This window comes from Zonotrichia albicollis, chromosome 1 (assembly GCF_047830755.1).
Source record: "Zonotrichia albicollis isolate bZonAlb1 chromosome 1, bZonAlb1.hap1, whole genome shotgun sequence".
NCBI classification, from domain to species: Eukaryota; Metazoa; Chordata; class Aves; order Passeriformes; family Passerellidae; genus Zonotrichia; species Zonotrichia albicollis.
In genome coordinates, this window is record NC_133819.1 from 66854434 (window position 1) to 66876819 (window position 22386).

The window sequence follows — 22386 nt, forward strand, 5'->3', positions numbered from 1 at the left end:
CAAAGACACAGTGCATGCAGTGCAGAGGAAGGAAAAGCACAAAACCATGCTGCACGCTTCAGAGAGCTTTACAACTTCAGTAGATGGGACAGTAAAATCCACTACTGGGTCCATTACAGAGACACAGACACCTGCTGCCATAATGCAGGGCTAAGAGCCACCTTCACCCGTGCAGAGCGGTGGTTCAATCCCTAAGGACACCAAATCCAGTCTAAACCAAAGAGCTTCAGGTCCTCTCTGAAACAAAACTGTCCAGCAAGTAAAATCTTGATCACATCTGTGCAGGCCCAAAACAGCTAAGGAAATAACAAGAGACTATTTTGCTCTGCCACTTTGGACTCTGGAATAATGTGGTTTTTTATGTGGGTCACAACCTTTGCCTGGATTATATTCCTCGGCACAAGATTTAATGTTATCTTTGGAGCCGTATCAATCCAAGAAGTCGTCAGTGGTTTTATGGCAGTGGCAATTTTGTTTAAACCTTGCTATTTTTGTCATTATTTCACACCACTCATTAACCAAGGTGGAAGAAAGGGAAATGTTCCTCTCACAATTAGATGATCAGTGATGATGAAAACTGTTTTCATGGTGTATCCATGGACACCTGCTCAAGCTGAGTACTCTTTTGAAGCAGAAAATACCCTTATTGTTCTTTCCTTAGCTGAATTTTAAGGAAAAATATGTAATTATGATCTTAAATTAAGTTAGAAGTGTTTAAAAAATATTTATATCAGACTTACTTTGTTCTACCCCTTGCATGACAAAAAAATAGCCAGACACATTTCTGCCACAACACTCAATACACAGATTTAAGTCCAGGAACTAATTCTCATAAAAAAAATGATAAATCCTTATTTAATTAGGTTTCCTAATTGAATTACTTAAGATCTTTTTAGCAGTTTGATCCAGCATAATTAGAATAAATAAGCACATATATGGTATGTGTCAGGAATATTACATTCTCTAAAATAAGAAGCAGCATGATTTCCAAAGCAAATCCTCTGTAAATGATCAGTATACATCAAACATAGCTTAAGTACCTTGGTCAAGCTGTTCTTCCACTTGCTTGAATAGACCAATACATCAGATCTGGGGTGAGTAGTTCTTGCTAGAGTGTACAGTGGCTTTTCAACTTTCTGTTTGGAATTGAGGAGGGAGAGAGCTACCTTTGTCGACAAACCGAGTGGATTGGGGTTGTTGGGACTAATGGTCCATGTAGAATAGGCAGAGATTTTTTGATCATTTTGCAGCAGGTGCAATGGTTTTCTCTTCATGAGGTAACACCAGGTAAAATTTGTTGTGGTCTTGAGGCTTGGAAACGACAACCTCTGCAATTCTCCTGCGTTCATCACAGCCAGTGTTGCTACAGGCTTTGCTTGGCCCGGGCTGCTGATGTGGGTGCTCTCATCACTGTTAGCTGGGGACCTTCTTTCTTGGCTGCTACTTACAGCCTTGAGAAGAGAACTATTCACTGGAGACAATTCAGAAGGTTTCCTAACTACAAATACTGGTGATGTGGAAGACTTAAGGTCTTCAGATTCTGGTGACTTTTTTAGGGTTTCTGAAACCCCAGTGTCAGATGATTGATGGTCAGGCAGGTCTGAAGTACTGGCCTTGCTGCTTTTTTCATGCTGTGTAACAACATCAGGATCCAAGAGGTGATTTTCAAGAGGCTCTGTGGTACAAACCTGTCTTACCAAAACTGGTTTTTTTTGCTTACTAGTAGAGTCATTAGATCTAACGTTCAGTGAATGCAATGGTCTAGCATCTGTCATACAAGCAGCTCCACTCTCATCTTTAACACGTTTTTGCTGTTTTTCCATGGCAATATCTAAACTGTTTGCTGGGGAAAGCATTCGTTTACTTGAAGCTGTAACTTCTGGCTGAGGGAAGAGTCCGCTAACTGGCACTTTCTGAATGATATTTGAAGAGCTTGACAAAGGTGAATTTCTGGTTCCACTTTCCAGTGGTGAATTTTCAAATTCAAATGAATTTGGCAAAGTCCTCTGATGATCTTTGTGAGATTTTGGCAGTTGAGTTTTGCCTTCAAGCGTTGGCACCATTACAACATTTGTTTTGCAGAGGGACTGATTTCCCTGATCCTGGGTCACTAAAATGTGAGGCAGGGGTGTAACAGTTGCGAAGCCATAGGATGGCATGCTGCTCTGAATACGGACGGGAACCACAAAAGGAGGAATCTGATGTATCTGACTGCTGCAGTTATTAGGAACAATTTGCTTTAGAGGAGGCACAGAGTATGGATTAGACACGTCAGAGAGTTTTGTCTGCACTTCAAAGGAAGATGCATTCTGGTCCACCCCAACTTGACTCGAACCAGTCTGAGTTGATAAAGTATTTTTTAGCAATTTAGAAGAGTATGGCTGACCTATATGTAATGTTTTAACTTGAAGTTGATACTTTGGAGCAAAACAGTCCTTTTTTTCATCAGGATGACAAGAAAGTGAGTTCGTGCTTGCTTGCTCCCCTTGGGCTGATGTTTTAGTAGACGGCTGAGAAGGTTGATGAGTCAAGGATGGCTGACTTTGATTATTCAACATGTGATCTAGAGGCTGCTGAGGCGAAGACAGGCTAACAGGATTACAATTTTGAATAGTTGAATGAGGTCTGGAGTTAGTCTGTGAGTGCTGAGTACTTGAAGGAAACTCCACCGAGGGTTTGCCAGAGGCCTGCAGCCTGTGCAATGGCACTGTGGGCACATCTGTGGCATGAGCTGCCTGCAATGAAGAAGTCGATTTCACTTGAGGTTGTTGATTTTCGGGAGCAATATTTAAAGATATTTGTCTTACAAATGGCCCCCTTCTCCTTTCTAGCAGAGGCACATGTCCAGCAGCTCCGTTTGCAGACGACACTTTTGGAGCGGCTACCTCTACAAGTGGGACAGGTTTTGATGGAGACATGCTTCCACAGTCGAAAGACTTACTCCTGTAGTCCACAACCTCCATTGAGGGCTGCGTGCAGCTGATCTGCTCTGAGGCAGCACGTCTCATTTCCCGGTAATGAGGTCCAGGCACTGCCAGTGCGTGTGAGCCAGCAGGAATCATGAGGAATTCTGACGACTTACTAATGGGCTCTGCTTTGGAAGGGTTCTCAGCCTTTACAGTTTCATCTTTATCAAGTGAAGTTGAGAAACTGGAGGCATGAGACAAGCTACTCTCCCGACTTAGGCTTCTGGAAAGTGTGGAGTCAACACTGGATTCAGCAGATGAATGTTCCATTTCAGCCAGCCGAATTCTCTTCTTTTTCGGTGGAAGCTTTTCTGTTGGCAATTTTGACAGTGTTTCACTGCGTTGTGGCCAGTTAAACCTTTCTGTCTTTTCTGGGTCATTGCATTGGTTTTCTTGCTCTCTGTCTGGTTCTTCTGTGACCAGTATTTCAGGAACCTGGATGTTATGCTGGCGAACGAGTCTTGATGGCTGAAGTGGCGCACTTCTCTCATTAGAAACTAATTGGCTTCCCTGAACTTCCCCTCTAGGTGGTTCTGATGACAAGGGTTGGTGACGCTGGGGAGTGCTCAGATGAGAGTGTCTGTCTTCTTGGATTACAACTGTATTCAAAGAGCGGTGCTTTGCACCCTTGTTGGGCTCTTGAGAAGAAACTGGGGATACTCTTTCAAATGACTCTGATTTCTCAAATGAGCTATTTCTGCTCAGTGAATTTGTGTGCTGTATTACTGAAATGCCAGTCCCTTGTCTTTTCAACTCCACCTTTTCTTGCACAGCTGAACTTGCCTGCTTTTCAATGAGGGAAGCCATCTTTGGCTCAGTAGTCTGATCTGTGCCACGGGCCACAAGCTGAATTTGGGAATTCTGAAGTAGAAGTTTGCTTGGTTGTTGTGATCCTACCACAGTTGTGGCACTGTGTTTTGACAGAATGGAAGAATTTGCTGGCTTGCTTTGGCCTTCTGCGTTCTTCAATGGTACACTCGTATCATTTTGCTGTGGGTCGTCATCATCACCAACACTTTTCATTTTCCTTCTTTTCCTTATCTGGGGTGTCTGCTCCCAGACACCAGTTGAAGTTGTGACTCTGTAGTGTAGAATTTGAGGTTGTGTACTGTTTGGAGCAGTTTTGTGCTCAGGCTCTCGGACTGCTGCTTTAGTTTTAGGTCCATGCAACTCTGAACAATAAAATTTCTTGTGGTTTTCAAAATTTTCCAGTTTTCTATATCTGTTCCTGCAGGTTTCACATTCAAACATTGTTCCTCGCACCTGAGGGGACTTCTTTGTTTTTTCTGAATTTGATCCCTGTGCCAGAGATTTGCTCCTTTGCAATAAGGATTCATTTGATAAATTACACCCCACATAATTTTCTTCTACAGATCGCACAGGTCCAAGACCTTGGCTTTCACCAGTAGAAGAATCTTCTATTGCTGCCTGTCTGACCAGGGGCCGAGGATGTCCCCCTTGGTTCAGTGGAGCAGCAGGTCCCGACACAAAAACGTCATCGTATAAAGAGCCAATTTTATCATCAAATGATTGGCTTCCTCGAAGAGGATGAGAGGGAGGTATGACATTAGGAGGTACTGCTGAGTAACTGGTGGTAGGCATGGAATTACTTCGTGTTATAGGTAAACAGTCAAGGGATGGTACAGAAAGAAGAAAAACTTGCTTGGATTTCTCAGTGGGTGTGAAAGGAGACTTTGGTATATCAGAGCTTGAGCTAGTTCTTCTTCCCATTGGCTTTAAATCAAACTGGAAAGAGTCCTTAAATATGTAAGATTTTGGTGAATCTATGCTTCCTCTTCTTGAAAGAGATGTTCTTCTTGGTTTCACACTATCTAACTGTTTGTCATCCACAACAGCTTCATTATCAGAAATTAACTTTGAGATACGCTCCTCAAGAGTTTTTGTTGCCAAGGGTGGTCGCATTTGGCCAGAGAGAATCAGATTTTTGTCAGCACAAACAGTTTGTACCACTGATGCTACCATGCCACTTGCTCGTGGCACACTGGGCAGATTTTTATTTGGATCTTTATCAGAGGTCAACAATCCCCTTACAAAAGGAGCTGGAGGGCTCATTGTTTGATCAGCGCTTTCGGAACGAGAGAAATAACCGGAATCAGTACTACCTAAACTTCTAGGGCTCAAAAGACATTTTCCTTGCTGATCTTGAGAACCATCAGTAGCCTGTTGTCTCTGGAGCTGAGCATGCACTGGTCCTCCTGTAGATCCTGGCTGTTCCTCTAACAGGCCTGCTTCTACTTTCTGACGCTGCTTTATGTCATTCTCCTTAAATGAGGCTGTATGTGTTAAATTTGACTGAAGGGTTGTGACTTTAGAATCTCCTTTTCTCTGTGCTGCAGCAAGCTCAGGTGCTGGCTCTGTTACTTTTGGGCTATCGGCCCTCAATGGAGAAACATTTACAGAATGAACCACTACTTTTGGTAAAGCTGCCCTTACTTGAGGTTCTGCATCATGTAATGAAGAGTCACCTGATACACAGTCTGGGTTGCTTAATGGAATAGGGCTTCCTTTCTGCAGTGTTTCTGCACTTGAAATTACTTTCACTAATTGTGCAGGTTCCAGTTCTTGATCATCTTGTCTTTCATCTGCAGTGCCTTCATCTTCACTTTCACCGCTTTCTTCCACATCTGAATGAATGCTAAGTGCTTTGTCCGAGTCATGAGATAAGAAGAGGCCACCTGAATCTGGCTGCAGGACAAGTCCAAGTTTGATAGCGTGTGCATGAGATTTTTTGTGCTTGTAGAGATTGCTTTTGGTTTTAAATGAAAACCCACATGTCACACAAGGATATGGTCGCTCTCCAGTATGGGATCGGATGTGCTTTTGGAGAACACTGGGCTTGGCACAGGCCCGATTGCAATACTCACAGACGTATTTCCCTAGCTTTTTAGGCTTCTGGTCTTTCAAGAGGTTACATATTTGTTCTACACCATGGTTTACAACTGATGCTATCTGGGCTGAATTATACACGGGACCTATAGACAAGTGTGTTGAACTTGATGTGTTAATTGACAATGGTGAAGACGAACTAGCTACTAAGGGGTTTTGAGAAAAAACCTGAGTTACAGTGGAAGATGAGGTGTGAACGACAGACGAAGTTACTGCTATGCTGTAGATCTGCTGGAGCTTGGGGTTTTCTTGACTCTGCTGTTGCACCAGCGACCTAGTTAAACTTGGACACATAACAACCTGGTGATTTCGCTGACTGGTTTTAGTAATAAGATCTTGTGAATGAGAAACTGATTGGCCTTGTGCTTGTCCAGTCTTGGCTGTTGTTGCTACATGCACATTGTTCAACGTACATGGGTAATAGGGAGGTCCAGCTGCAAACTCCTGCTGTGACAAAGACGACTGATTTTGGACACTTATTGTATTGGACGTGAGACTAGAAGAGGTGCTTACAGTTTTATTTGGTCTCAGTTTCTCTATCTGCATCCCATAAGGGGGGCACTCTTGTGCTAAGGTGTTCAGTTCAGGCTCCATAGCTTTTAGTAAGACATCGAATGCAGTACGCGTACATGGGGACGACGTACTGCAATCAACAAAGTTAATACATTCATTACTGTCAGTCTTTGTATTACTTGAGGAGGAGTTTGAGGGAGGCTTCCTCTCTGCTGAATTTGCATCAGTATCCCCCGCTGCCTGTTTACACAAATCTAAGGACTGATGTGTCAGTGAAAGGTTTGTCTGCATTGATGTCTCAGATTTGGTTGTTTCAACACTTATCTCACCGCTAAGTGCTCCCCCATTTTGTTTGGTACATTGATTTCCATTTTGCACGGGCAGGTGATCCTGTGTCGTGGCATGTTCAGAGGCATCCGGAAGAGCTTTTAGCGGTGAAGGGTCTACATTTTGCTTAACCTTGGCTTCAGCAGGGCTTCTCAAAGGCGATTTTGGTATTTTTTTAAGATGGTTTTCAGAAACAATCTTTTTTCTTTTCACACCCTTAATTGTATCTTGGGTTCCTCTAGTACCAGCATCGGTGATTTCTGTGAAAACACAAAAAGAATAAAAAGAATTTTTAAAAAAATCAAATTGGATAATGGAGTATATTTTTTATTTATACCATTTTACCATCTCTAAGTTTCAACAGTAAGCCCTGGGGCAACAGGACTGTCTCTCCAGCCTCCAATACTTTCAGCTAACAGCAAATGTATCTTAGAGAAGATCTACTATGTTTTCATCTAATATGAGCAATGCTTTCTAACTGATGCTTGAAGACATTACAAAAGTAATTCACTGTAGGAAAAGCTTCAAAGTAAATGTAAGAAAAGGAAGGCTACTCAAGGAATATTTCAGCAACTCCTTTTCAGACATGTAAAAGAAGCCTCTCTCTTGCACTAGTTTAAGAATTCAAATCATTATAGGAGGAAAACGAAGAACCAAGACACATATGTCATGTTTGTCACTTTTTCCATCTATATGTTCGCATAGTCAAGGAATGAACACAACTTCTTCATGGTTATATTTGTAAGTAGATTTATCATGGAAATGGCACAACCACCCACACCATCTGTCAAATACTGTATTTCAGAGCTCCAATTACTGAATTTCAATAGCATTTCAGATGAGCAGGTACTGCAGATGAATAAAATCAGTCACACTTAAATGACTTCCTATTTGTGCATCATGAAACAAAATAAACTAAATTTGAATTATTTCATTACTAGCTACACTTGTTGCTGATTTTAAGCAGATATGCGTGCAGAGTTTCAGGGGGGTTGGGAATAGCAAATGAATTGGAGCATTATTCAGCAGAATAATTTTGTAGGAAGCACTTGTATTTGTAGACAGTCCAATTCCCTCTATAACAAAAACCACAAATAGATTGAATTTCAGTGTTGATACACAGAAGCCTTTTTTTTTAGTGGATACCCAAGTTACATGTTCTTGTCTACCTCAAATGTAGAATAATCTATCAGCTAATTTGTTTTTGTTTTACTTCTATCCTAACATAGTCAGAGCCACTGCCTCCACTAGCATCACTGGTAGGGCAGAGGAAGATAAATATTAAATGGATGTAAATTCACTTTTTTAGGCTTTAACAACTCCTTCATCACGCTGTTAGCAAAACCCTACTTGTCCGACTGCCAATATTAATAGCAAAGGAGGAATCTGATGTGATTGATGGCTCTGGGAAGGTTCAGACACACACATTTTGGGAAGCAGCACTGAGTAACCCCAAGCAGTTTTTCCTGCATGAGTAACTCAGGAACAGAGGTTTATGTGCAGTTCTAGGTGAAGAACAGCCTTACAGCAACACATAAAGGGATGAAATTCTCACTGTCAAGGAGGCATGTGAAAGAATCTCAGATTTCCAAGTACTCATCAACCCTATAGCTCCTTGGACTGGCACACACTGTGCTCTTGCAGAAACACCAGCTGAATTCCATACTGTGGTGGGAGGAAAGCCAATGCATTGTGTGCATCTGACAAGAGATACTGCAGCTGATGAATCCAGAGTGAAATTCCTGTTCCATTTGAGAAAACCCAGGCCATGCTTAAAGCCTGCCTAGCACAAGAGAATGCAAAGAGACCAGTAGGGAAAAAAACCAAAGATGTTATGCTGTCTCCATGCCAGAGCACAACCCAACTGGGATGTGTGGTAATGCCAGATACCTGGAATTTCAAAACCTAAAATCAGCCTCAATGCCAACTTAATTATACACATATATACAGTTAGGGTGAATGGATATTCAATTACTCTGTAAACTGAAAGATTAAAGACTACATATCACACAATGTGCTGGTTTTGGCTGGGGTAGAGTTAATGTTCTTTACAGTGGCTAGAATGGAGTCTTTGCTGCTGGCTGGGGTGAAACTACAGCACACATAATTCATTGCAAGTGTGGAATCTCCGCAGAACCTCGCCCATACCTCTCCCAGCCCTGCTAGAGAAAGCTTACCTATGAAGAGTAAGAGTGTTTTGCTACATTCATCAGTCCCATGAAAGAGATGCTTGAATCCCTTGCCAGAACTACTGGCTCCTAGTTCTGGTAACTTTGTGCTCCTCTTGGGCATCCAGAAAGAAATTTCTGTGGTAATTGTTCACTTAACCTTTAAATGAACTTCAGATTTATTGCTGTATCATAAAAACCTATTCCTATTAGGCTGGATTTAACATACTCAAAGCCAAGCTGTCTTCCATCACAATGTCCTGTAGTTTCCATTGCTTCACAATTTAATAGTGACTTAAACTAATAACTTATCGTTCATATTATTAAGGGTGAATTCTTTACAGTTCATAGTCTACTGCGACTGTTTTTTCTTCAATAACAACAAAAATCAGTTTTGTACAAATCAAAGAGAAAATAAGGTAATTACATAAAAGCGTGCTTTTAGCCATGGTTTGGCGATCTCTCTGAAACATGGCCATGTTAATTGCACATAAGTGATTTGGTTCCTTTTATGCACATGCTGCAGCTTTTGTGCTGTCACAATCACGCCCCCACACCCATCACACTGCCGGTGTTTGTACCGGAGCACTACGGGAAGAGCTGGGCAGATTACACAGCTAGGAAAGTAAGAGTGCCATGAATTGCAAACATCCAAGCAAATGTACACGAAAAAGACTAAGTTGTTTCATACTGCAGCAATTGAACAATCAAATTATGTGGTGTTTCCTGATATATTGAAATATTCAAAGCTACTGTTTCTGGGTTTCAACTGTACAGTGTCAAGGAACAAGGACATTTAACCTGCACAATGTACTGGTGAAAGATATAATGTGGCTTACAAAAGCCTTAAGGAAAGTAAAAATGTATCTCTAATCTATCAACAAGCAATTAAAAAGATTCACTCACTTTGAATAACAAGATCAGAATTTTCCATAGTATCTTTACTGCTTTACTTCTTAAAATGCAGTTCAACACAGGCCAAAGTTTAAAAATTGTTTGGGAAATTGAAAAGAAAAGAAAAAAGAATAAACAAAGGCAAGCTATGCATTGCATTACATATAGAAAAAGGGTTTTTTTCAGTCTTCACTACAATTGTGCTGCTTCTATATCAATAAAATTCCAGTCTACAGAAATCATGAGAACTAATTTATTATTTATATTTCTGCCTCTACAGATTTTCTGATCCCAGAGATGGAGTCAAGGAATTGCTTCAGTGTATCTGTCTATAAAATCTTGTTAAATATACTTACTTGACAATGACTTTACAAGGCTTAAAAAATGCTTAAGTCCTGTCTTCTACCCTACTCCTGGATAATTTAGAAATCTTTATTATTATTTTTAATGGAAATATTCACCTTATGTTTGCTAATAAACAAATTTTTGGCACATCTGGAGAAAAAAAGGAACTACCAACAACTCTGCTTCACTTATTTTTAGCTTGCCATTGTTTTTGTATAAGTCTCTTCTTTGCATTCCCAGTTTATGTTGAAGCTATTTCACCGCACGTTTCTTAACCTACAGCTACATGATTGCACAAAGGTCAACTGCATCAGTGTTTCCAGGGGCATCAACAAAACTGGCAGAAAGCATTGATCCCCAAATGCTAAAGACTCCTCTGCCTTGCAACTTTCAGGAGTGCGATGACTTGCCAGGGCCTTCCGTGTACCCACATCCACAAACCGACACTGAACAAAAAGAGTGTAAAAACATCCTGATGTGCAAAAAAAAGTATGAAGTTGATCTGCTTTGCTTTCTCTCCCAGCCATGCCATGTGCTCTGCTCACCCCCTCTGCAGTCACCCAGCCATTCTCATCATTCAGTGGTAATTTCCCGTTTCCTCTGGGGGTGAAGTGGTATTTTTGAGAACTGCTGTCACCTCAATCAGATGTCAAAACAGAACTTTTCTCATAAGCTGTATTACATCAAATATGATTAAGTTACCCAGGAGAAGAGGGGACAATGCCACTCTGCTCAATACCTCACTTTTCACATTCCAGGGACACCAGAGTATCTCTTTGTGCTTTGCCTGGTTGGCTTTGTTCTCCCTGCTCTCAAGATTCTCCACTTAATTCCTTTGCTTCAGCATGAATTCTGCACTCAAAACATGACAAGAGAAAGCTGATGTTTCTAAACATGATTTTATTCACCTACAATTTCTCTGATGTGCTTCGCTCTATGCACAGGAAATAGAACAACAGAACACAGGTGTGATGGTGCAGATAGCAATCTACAGAGTAACTCACACAGCAAATAAGGGAAGGTATAAGTGATCTGATTTTTTGCTTTTAAAGCATTTACTGGTGAACCAGACACTGTCTTGACAAAATGATCTCAATGGTTTTGTTTAAGTAACTTCCAGAACTGCCTGTCTCAAAGCCTACATGTTATTATAACACCCACTCTCTTTCTCTCCCTTCTAATAGAGCTACAGGCTTGAACTTAAAGGAAAGAGTAAGAGGGAACCAAGGAAGGGCACCACTCCCTTCTCCCTCAGTGCCATCCTGTGAACATGGAGCAAGCAATCACTATCTATCCCTGCAATCCATGAGTGCCATAATTTTCATCACATGTACTCACTTCACATTGCAGAATTTAAAAAAAATCACAGTTGGCTCCCACACAAAGACCAGACTTTAAAATCCAAGTGCCTGATCTTTTAGCTCCTAGTCTGTACTTTGGCTCTCAGGGCACTGCAAGTAAGACCAAGTCTCTTTTGAAAGTCTTCAACTACTAATTGATGTCTTAAATGAATGGCTAAGAGGTTACTGTGACACCCAGCAATGCTGGTGATCCAAAGACGGAAGGGTCCCCAAAAGAGAGAGACTGTTACTAAAGAATTTATTTTGATTTAAGCTAAGCTTTACATACACTTTAATTTTGATTTCACCAAAACTATCCAAAAGCACTCATGAATCACCTCACTGGATGTGTTTCCATGAATAATTAAAGAATATGATTATGAAATAAAGAAATAAGAAATAAAAAATTTGCTGGCAAATATAAGGCTATCAGAACTCACATTAAATGCAGCAAGGACTAACTTGCTGCATTTATGCATAAATGTTCTTTCTTTTAATAAGTTACCTTTTAACTTCATACCACTTCCTATGTTTTAAGTACAGCCATAAATATTTTCCCTAACAACAAAACCTTGATTACATAACCGACCCATACAACTATGAAAATGTTCACAGCCAACAAGTCAATACGAAGATTTGAACATGATTAACACAAGTGCTATGCTTAATTTTAAGTACTAATAAAATCATATTTTAAAAGCAAAACTATTTGAACAGTCTTATTTCAGTGCCTAATATCAGTCTTCATAAAGTGGCTAGAGGGTGGTCGCTCCCTGTTTCAGAGGTCAGGAGGCAAACGACAGAACTTGGGGCACTCCAAGCCAGGAGTGCTATTTGAAAGGCCCTGTCAGCAGGATTAATGCATGTTTATGGACTTTTATTACTGAGAACACCAGTCCAAATATATCAAGGGCAGACCCTTAAAAACACTGGATTTGTATGTAAAGTACATTTTAACACAGATTAATTAAAAAGAAAAGTAAGGAGGAGCTTTGACATTCAAAGGCTAAGGCAATATGACAGGGATTGGATCAAGTGTTCATCTGTGCCAACATCTGTCCTTTTGTTCATACCAGCCAACAGCAGATGATTCCATATAGCATGTATAAAGTGAGTACAGCTTCAGGATTTCACACTGTGAGCACATGATTATTTTTCTTGGTGTTTTTAACAGACAATGTTGATATGTGACCCATAAAAGGTATTGTACTGGCTGTCAGGCACAGGGTCCCCAGTCCTCTTTCAAGGGTCATTTCCACCAGACTTTTATACTGGAATGACTATTTCATCAGCATAATTTCTCATTATTAACCAAAATACTAAATATCCTACGAACACAAGCTCCAGGAAAGGTGCTAAAATGTAGTACCTGCACCCATTTGAGTAGTGCCACTAACTTCAATGACAGCACACATTTTTGTACAGTCAAATTAAATTTTAATGCCCTCTACCATCACACCCTGGCAAGCCCATAAAAATCAGTGTTTCTCAAGTTCATATGTTAAAAGTAATTGTTGAGAAAAATATATATTGATCGATACACACCAAGAAATCACATTCAGTTCCTCTGCCACTGAGTGAATTTTCCAACATGAAAATTGGTATTTCACACCATCACAAAACAATTCATTTGGGAAGGGGCCTCAGAAAATCTCTAATCCATCCTCCTGCTCAAATCAGGGCCAGCTATGGGATCAGGCCTGAGTCCATAGGGCTTTGAACTATAAAGTATTGGAAACCTCCAAGGAGACAGTCTACACAGCTTCTGTGAGCAACATTTTCCACTGCTTGACTGTCCTCCTGGGGAACAAGCCAGTGTGCATCACTCTTGTCTCAACTTGTTCCTATTGCCTCTCATCCTCTCACCATTCTCCATCATGACATCTGACTCTATGATAACCACCTCCAAAACCACCTTTTTTCAAGCCTGAACGAGCCCTGGTTCCTCAGCTTCATCCTCAGAGTGCAAATGCTCCAGCCCTGATGGCTGTGCTGCCTCAACACCAAACTCACTGCAGTTTTCTGATGTTCCTCCTGCACTGGTGAGAGTGGGGTGCTGCTGGTCTAACCGGAGCATCTGAAAGTGATCTAAGGTCACTGAGTAGAGGCAGATCATTCATTCCCCTGATTTGGTCATGCTTTCGTCCATGCAGCCCAGGATGCTGTGGTCTCCCCTGCAGCCAGGTGTGCTGCTAGCGGGTGCCCAGCTTGCTGCCCACCATAACCCCAGGGCCTTTCCACAGAGCGGCTCTCTGGCCTGTCAGTCCCCAGCCTGGGTCTCCTCCTGCCTGGGTGCAGAGCTGTGCATTTTTACCTGTTGAAATGCTCCTCTGGTTGTCCACCTAGCCAGACTGCACCAACCTCACCTGGATACAGCAATACTGTAGTAAACAGTGTCCCCTTGTCCCCAACTCTATAATAGAAGCCATTTTATCATAGTTATCAGAGTTTCCATTGTTATGAGATTGGAATAGATAAAGCTGAATGTCTGCAAAGTACTTTTGCTTATGTTCATACCCAAGACACTGCTTGCATGCTTCCACAGGTCTTCATCTTGTTAAGTTATCATGATCAGAATGCACACCAATGATACTTCTCTCGCTACACCAGGAACAGCAATCCCAGGAATCCTGCTTTTCTATTTTCCTTTTTGCTTAATTCCTTTTCCCATTTGCAATTTCTATCATGGAACAAATCCCACAACTAAATTCTGTTTACATTTCATCTTACTAATGGCAAAACTAACAGGTACCTCAACAAAATCAATGCAATATAAAAACATTCTGCTAATATGGAATTTTGTGGTTTTCAACTACAGACATTCCAAGAGATACCCACAGTGCTGGCTATCAAACATAAGCAATTGCTAAGAACTGGCAAATATAATTTAGTAATGTTTAGTACAAATGGCAAAGCTTAAACTACACAATCTATTGTTTCCACTAATTCCATATTTACAGGATTGAATTGTGAAGGTAACACTGAGGAAAGGAAGGAGTATTTCTTGCCTTTGAGTAATGTTTCCCTGAAATAATGGGCCTGCCTATATTTCTCCTGTGAGGGAGATAGAAGCTGGTGTGGGAGTGAGCAAGGCGCTCCTCAGCCCCCAGGTTTCAGGACCTCCCTCACCAGTGTTTAAGTTGCAAAATTACATTGAAACTGAAAGAGGAGAATAATGTTCTGGACTGATTGAAGCTACAATGAAGAGATACAGATATGATCCAGTAATTAATTCAAACCATAAAAGGTTCCTCCCCAAGAAACAGGAATACACATAACCTCACAAGTGAAATACAGCAACTGACATGTTTAAAGGTTCCAGCGACAAAGGTGTCCTCTGGGCTAGTCCTCACACATGGTGAAATACCTCTGCGAGGGCAGAGCGGATTAGCTTTATAAATTGTGCAATAACATTTTAGCGTAAGCAAAGGGAGACACCTTTGCCCTCAGGCACAGGGCTTGCACTTATCAGGAAGCTCTCCCATGATACAGTTTCATCTCAGATGTGAGAGCCTGCCAACCCTTGTTTGGCCTTGGGACAGGTAAAGAGGAAACGATAAGCTGCAGTCTGGGGCTGTCTTCCCCGCGGCACCTTTTCAAGGCATGGCTACCCACATCAAGCCACCCTTGACTTCTGACGGGGTGTAAAGGACATAACTGCCCTAGCTAACAGGACCAAGAAATGCCTTCTTTAGAACAGTTTGGTTTCATTTAGTGCATCTAGCACCTCAAGTGAAGAAAGTAACAACCAGCAGATTTTTAGCCATAAAATCAGTATGCTTGATGAGGAAGACCATGAAGATCAAACCACAATAAACATCTGACAATTGAGGTAATATGAGAACCTCAACTGAGACATTCCAATGTCCATATGCAAAGAGCAATCAAATGCAACACTTCGACACATCTGAAAACCTCTGACCAAAGTGAAATAGGATTTTTTTTCCCCAAAAAAGAATTAATTTCCTGCCCAGCAAGACACACATTAAATGAAACATGACATTTGATACTGATCAAGATTTCCCACCATTATGGTGTAAGAAACCAGCAGAGGCTGAACCACTTAGAAGTTTCATAAGACTTGACATTGAAAGACGCAGGAAAGCAATGCAAAACCAGCAGACACTGACCACACAGGCTATGGTTAATGCCTTACTACACACATGAAATGGCAATATATGAAAATTCAGCAGGGGCATATACTACAGAATTTTAAACATCCTGCAAAAAAATTAAAATATTTGCTATATTAAGTAGCCCTGTGGCATTCATCTACTGGCTCTGCATTATAGCCCTTTAACAGCTCTGTATTTCTAAACTACACAGAACCCTTCATACCAATCTAAGAAAAGTAATCACATTTTAAGTGCTTACTTAAGATAAAGCACATTGACTATGAGTAAGTGGCAAGACAATGCTATGATAACTCACATCACCAGCAATCACAGCCTGAGAAGTTCTTTCTTGCTTGGGCACTCCAATGACAAGCAAAAAGAGACAGGATGCCTCCCAAAAGACATATTAATGAGCTCCCAATCAAAGCCAAAGCAGAAACCAGTTCCACCTAATTATCCATGTGAAAATAAAAGCTACTTAAATATAAATAGTTAAAGAAACTACCCTGCCAGAAATTAACTAAAATATCTCAGGGACATCCAGAAATTTTCCTTGAGTATCAGGCAACGTTGTCAACAGTTTCACAACGAAAGTACCTGTTTGTAATTTAAGGATATCCAGTTGTTACTGGAAAGTCAGGGTTTGGTTAACAAATTATTAGAACAACTTCCACCTCTAACACCGCTGAAGAAGAAAGGCCATGAAAACAGAATGGTAGACAGGCTCATGAAACAGCAGCCAGTGTAAGAGTTTTCAGCAGAGAGCAACTGCTACACGGTCAGATGAGACACTGAATACAAAATATCCAAACATGAGTCTGGGGAGAAAAAACAGAAATGAAAGGAACAAGATGTTTACTAAACCATCCCTGCACATAATGATGTTCAAACAGAACAAGCTCCTTAGCCACATTCTCTGCATTTCTTTAACATAATCTTCCATTTGAAAAGCAGGGATCAAATGGAGCAATTTCCATACTGCCTGTAGTAGCTCACCAGGAATGAAGAGTAGGAAAGAACTCACACCTAACAACCTTATTTAAAGACAGAGAAAGGACTAGGAGGTTTTGCATAGACAGCAGGAAAGTCCCATACAGCAGGTCTTTCTTTGCGACTAAATGGTGCTGTGAAAATCACAGAAGTAGGAGTAATCAAGTCCATTTGACTGAAATCTAGAAGTGAGAAATGTCCTGACCAAGGAATATCCAGATTGAGGTTTTGTCATGCTGCAGATGGAAACAATGATCTCCCCAGGGTAGGTTTCCTTCAGCATCAGTGGGAAGCCCCAATTCCAAGCTACTCAGAGTCCTTCCCCCAGCCTCACCTGCCCTGTCTCCATAAATGTGTACAGCCTCTCTTTTTGCCCTCTCACACATCCACACGTTCAAGGAGATTCCTGGGAAAGGATCCATGCAGGTCAGCTCATAAGCATATCGTTACCAGAGAGTGGTACATTTAATGCAATTCATCACTCATCCATTTGTATATTATATTTTCCCTTCTGAAGCAGACCAAAGGAAACTTAACAACTCTCCGAGCTAAGGGAGTATCAGAAAAACATGAAAAAAACCACTCATTACTCATATGCAAGGCAGATTGCAAGGAAGCTAACAAGTAAAAACCTTGCATTTCCACAACTGGCTTGCTCCCAGTTCACATCAGCTAAAATTAACACCCTTTTGAATTCACTACGCGTGTGTGTGTAGGTATGCTCTCAAATTAGCCAGTTTGTTAGCTCAGCATCCTCCCACCACAAAAATGAGCTTGTTCTGGCCTCAGATTCTATAAAGTTGAAAGAAATCCTTCTATTCATTAAAGCAGGACTAAGCTCAGAATTTTGCTGTGTCTGAAAACATTGCCCCTGATTTAACAATGTACTGTACAGTGGATTTGGAATAGATACTTTCCATTTACTATCAGGAAGATGCTTTTCCAATGATTGTTTTATAATGTCAGTTTGTAAAATGTCCCTTTGAAAATTGTACTTGCAGGTTGGAATCTCTTTTGCTGAACTGTCACTCAGAAAATTTGCCATACTTGTCAGAAGAAGTCAAAATACTATCACTTCAATATCCCATTAATGTTTTAACCAAGTTCTCCTAATAGCTCCAAAGGATGAAATTTTCAATTTAAAACTGTAAATCTGTTTGTCTGCCTGTCAAAACAACACCAGCTCTTGCTATGTCTAGCACCAGCAGTGGATATACCAAGCAGATTTCATCTGCTAGTTGTCTAAATGAAATGTACTAACAGAAGAAAACTAAAATAGAAATAACAGATACAGACAATGACTCACAATGCAGGAGGTCTACAGGAGCTGGAAAACTTCCCTGGGTTAAGCCCATATTCTAACATTGTCTCTCAGAGCACAGAACACGTAAATATCTCCATTTTTATCAGTTTGTCCCCACTGGCTAAGTGGGGGCATTAAAATGTACTTAACCATTGAAGACAAGAGCAAAGAAAAATGAGGTTACATGATATCAGAGACTATTTCTGTTCCTGCAGAAGTCAGGAGAGTTTTCTCACTGTTCTTCGTGGGCACAAACCCCTCTACTGAATATGCCTGAAAACAGAAGGGACCTTTCAAGTTGTCACTGTTGTTATTAGCAGTATGCAATGTTCTTTCAATGTGAAAACATCAGAGATTTCAAGAATAGATGTGACTTTATGAAAATGTAAGATCTTGTACAACATGAGCTATAGACATGAATAGTTCCTGCATTAAGCCAATCATAGATGTCTGAGTTGATGTAAATATTTTAGGAAGACATTTCAGTCTTGAATGAAAGCCTTATATATTGACACAGAGAACAATTTAAATAAATCATCTCTTAGACAGATGCACTGACATATTTAAATGCAGATACAAAATACTTTATGAAATCAGGTACCAGGAAAATGCACAAGTGAATTGCTCGAAATCCCACTGCTAAGTGGTAGTTTTGAACACTTGGAAAATAAAAGCTAGGCAGTTCTGGTGTAGGTAAAAAAAAAAAAAATTAAAAAGCTAATCCTCTCATCAGCATTAAGTAACAAACACGACATTAGTGTAATTTGCAATTTTTGAAGATTATATACCTCCATTTAGAATGACTATATTTCTCACCCATAGGGTTGGTGAAGATAAGGATGAGAAGATGAAAAGAATCAAATGAAACTCTGGATCTTGGTTGTGTACTTTGCTCAAAAAGTAAGACAGTTTCCTACAAGTACAAAATGGAAAGAAAATGTTTTGGACTAATGGTACTACACTGGTACTACACAGCAGCAAAGCATCCAGAGAGCTCCTGTGCCTGCGAACCTCCTGGAAAAATTCAAGGAAACATCTGAGGAAGATGACGTCACACTAAGCTAGTAGATCAAAACATGCAAATTGTTAAGCATCCCATTTCCAGATTTTTGCCTGATACTTCCCCTTCTCATTCCACTTCCTATTTCCCCCAAGTGAAAGAATATGGTATTGACTGCAGCTGTCTGGCTGTGCGCAATGCCAGGCTTCATAAGCCTTTGAGAAACCCAGTCTAGTGAAAGGTGTTTCTGCCCATGGAAGGGGTTTGGAAGAGGCTAGAAGAGATGATCTTTAAGGTCCATTCCAACCCAAACCATTCTATGATTCTGTGATGGCCTAGGGAGCAGGGCACATCTCCAGCACGAAGTGCTCCCACCTGTTTTTTTGGAGAGGTATAGTGGCAGAAGGCAGGAGTGGGAGTACCTGTGAGGAGGGGAGACGAAGGAAGGTACCTGGCTGCTCCTTTGGGGCCAGATGGTGGGCTGGTGAGAGTCATCTGTAAGCTGGGACATGACAACATGAAAACAGCAGCAATCTTTAAGGTAAGACATAAGCAATGCTTTGTTTATCTAAGCAGAATGCTGGCATATTTATAATAATTGATTTCAAACTCCCTCTATGATTTTGTCAACAACATGCATTCATGGAACAAGAGGGATGATAAAGCGGGGAGGGTTAGGGAAAACTCTCATGATACAAAATATGTCTACCATCAATCTGTAGCAGAACATATATTTGTGAACTAAAGTCTCATGCTCACATTTATAAAGACAAATCTTCTCACTCAAACCTCAGTGCTGTTCAGTTTACTAGAAAAATAACATTCCGGTTAAAAAAACAGCAGATGGGCAAACAAGGTAGAGGGCATTTAATTCTGGTTGTCTCTCCTCCATGCCAACACACTGCTTTGAAGGGACTGCAAGTGTGGGAGGGGAACATATGTGCATATGGATTGTGCATCTCAGAGAGTACTTGGTGGTGAATGCAATCTCTCCTTTCTTTCCTCTTTCTGTGCACGGCAGCTCAAAGGTCCACTCACTCCAGGGGAGGTTCCACACAGCTATACTGGGACTGAAGGAAGCAAATGGAGAGTCATGTTCTGCACACCAACAGTGACTACAGAGCCACTCCACCAAACACTGCTTCAACCTTTAGGCTTCTGAGATGTTACAGATAGATAATGAGGCAAATGGCTCTCGCAATTAAGGGATAACTATTGTGTGAATATTAAGAAAAGCTTTATTGATGTAGAGTTATGTTATTGTAGTTTAGATGGCCTCTGCTCGCCCCATAGTTCCCTTTCTCCCCCTGTACTGTGACCATCAGACAGCCTGGGTTGTCTAGGACAGGTAGACAGAAGGTGTGCACATGTGTCCCTTACCTGGAGCAGTCGGGAATGGAAAAGCTTGGTGCTTAGGGGGTGTGGCATGGCAACACCTGATCTCCAATTAAATTGCAAGAAAGCAGTAACTACTGATAAATGGCAAAGAAGAGCTGACCGGCAGACTTTGGGAGGGGCCAAGACTGCTTGATGCAACCCCTGAGGTATAAAAGACTGAGCATTCATCTTGAAGATGAACTGGCCATGTGGTATCCATGAGGGCAGCTCCCAGTGCTGTGAATTTTTCCTTATATAGTCCTTTTGTTGTATTTTTGTAAAAGTTTAATAAACCTTTTTAAATTTTCAAAGTGAGCAGTTGTTTCTCACAAGAGAAGATTAGCACCCACTGAAAATGATGATGGACGTTTCAGGCAGCTCCATGACAGAGGCTGGAAATAAAGGTGTACTTCAACAGCACCCAGACATTGCTTGGACCTTGCTGGAGTCCAGACCAGGGCTTTGAATGGCTCTGTTGAGGTGGTTTCTCGTGAGCACTGACAGAACCTCCAGCCATTCAAACAATCAGTGGTAAGTCAAGCAAAACTCTTGAACTGGCCAACAATGTTTCTGTATCTCAAGATAAACTAATATCAAAGCATAGGACTCTGGAGAGAGAGCTTATCTGAGTGAAATTCTGCTACTGTCTCAGGGACAAACTGTGGTACCTCTGAAAGGGAATGCTATCATCAAAACAGATCTGCCACAAATGGCCTCTGGAATAAGTGAGAGCAACTTAGAAGTTCAATTTCACAGACTAGAAAGTGAACAGCTATGCTGAGGGTCTGAAGCTGATGATAGAGAAGATTGAACAGCTTAGTATTTAAATTCCTGCACCTCCAGCTGAAGGCAAGAAAATGAAAAAGGTCTTTAAGGAATGTGGAAAGGATGGAGTGAGAAACTACAGCAACTTGATTGATAGGCAAATGACAGACCAAAATAGGTGCTAAATAGACCTTAGCACAGACCCTTTAATTCAAGTGAGTACTCCAAAATGACAACTGGCAAACTGCAAGGGACCAACATAATGCACTGACCTGAAACATAAGTAACAGCTTATTCCTTTCTGCTATTTATGGCATTGCCTTTTCTATAGGTGAGACTAGGTGTGCTGCAACAAACTGAGCCACCGCAACATGGATCCTCCTCGTTCATGCTATGGAGCACAGACCTTGAAGGAAAGGTGTAATTCAAGATGTAACTATTCCCATGCTTTGTCTGAACAAAATCAGCCGCAATTGTTGAGGTGGCATGTGATACAAATCCTCAAATCCATAAAAGAAAAAAAAAAAGGCTTTTCCTTGAAGCTAGACACAGAGATATCTTTCTGGGAAGAAATCAGGAGAAGAGACTGGCAGATGCTTTCATACCCTTAAAAAGGTCTGGAAGTATGAGCTTAGGATGGATTTGTTATACCATATACAGCCTGCAGAGACAATCAGTAACCTGTTTAAAATTTTACCTATTGAATAGGTGCAAACACTACACTAATCTCCCCCCTTTTCTGCATGTGCTATTTATGGCTGGGATAGAGTAAAAATTCTTCACAGAGGCTCACAGGGAGCTGTGTTTTGGATTTGTGCTGCACACAGGGATGGTAACACAGGGATGTTTTCATTGCTCCTGACCAGGGCTTGCACTGTCAGGGCCTTTTCTGCTCCTCACGCCACTCCACCAGAGAGTGGGCTGGGGGTGCACAAGGAGCTGAGAGGTGACACAGCCAGGACAGCCGACCCCAGCAGACCCAGGGGATATTCCAGACCTTATGGCATCAGGCTCAGCATATAAAGCTGGGGGAAAAAGCAGGAAAGGAGGACAGGGGAATGATGCAATTTGTCGCTGGACAAATGGCAGTGGACCTCTGCTCTCCTGTAGATGGACGAACACCTGCCTGCTGATAGGAAGTGGTAAATGAGTTATTAGTTTTGCTTTGCTTGAGTGCCTTTGCTTTACTTAATAAACTGTCTTTATCCAGTTTTCTCACTTTTATTATTATGATTCTCTCCCCCATCCCACTGTGGGGGAGTGAGCAAGTGGCCATGTGGGGTGTAGTTGCCAGCTGGGGTTAAACCTTGATACTGCAGAAAGTCAAAAACTCGATCAAACAATAGGCAGCAGCTTATTCAGAGGGATGAGTTCAC

General features: G+C 41.2%; 1 protein-coding gene across 11 annotated transcripts in view; it reads right to left on the bottom strand.

Moving 5' to 3' along the window:
• Nucleotides 1–22386, bottom strand: part of HIVEP1 (HIVEP zinc finger 1) — a 130556-nt gene that overhangs the window by 34583 nt on the left and 73587 nt on the right. For all 11 annotated transcript variants that reach the window (XR_012580900.1, XM_074543640.1, XM_074543633.1 and 8 more), the window contains one exon: nt 1041–6973. Coding sequence is in view for 10 of the 11 variants with exons in the window: in XM_074543640.1 (XP_074399741.1) it covers nt 1041–6973 (5933 nt within the window). In the remaining variant the exon portion in view is untranslated. The remainder of the gene's footprint in view (nt 1–1040; nt 6974–22386) is intronic.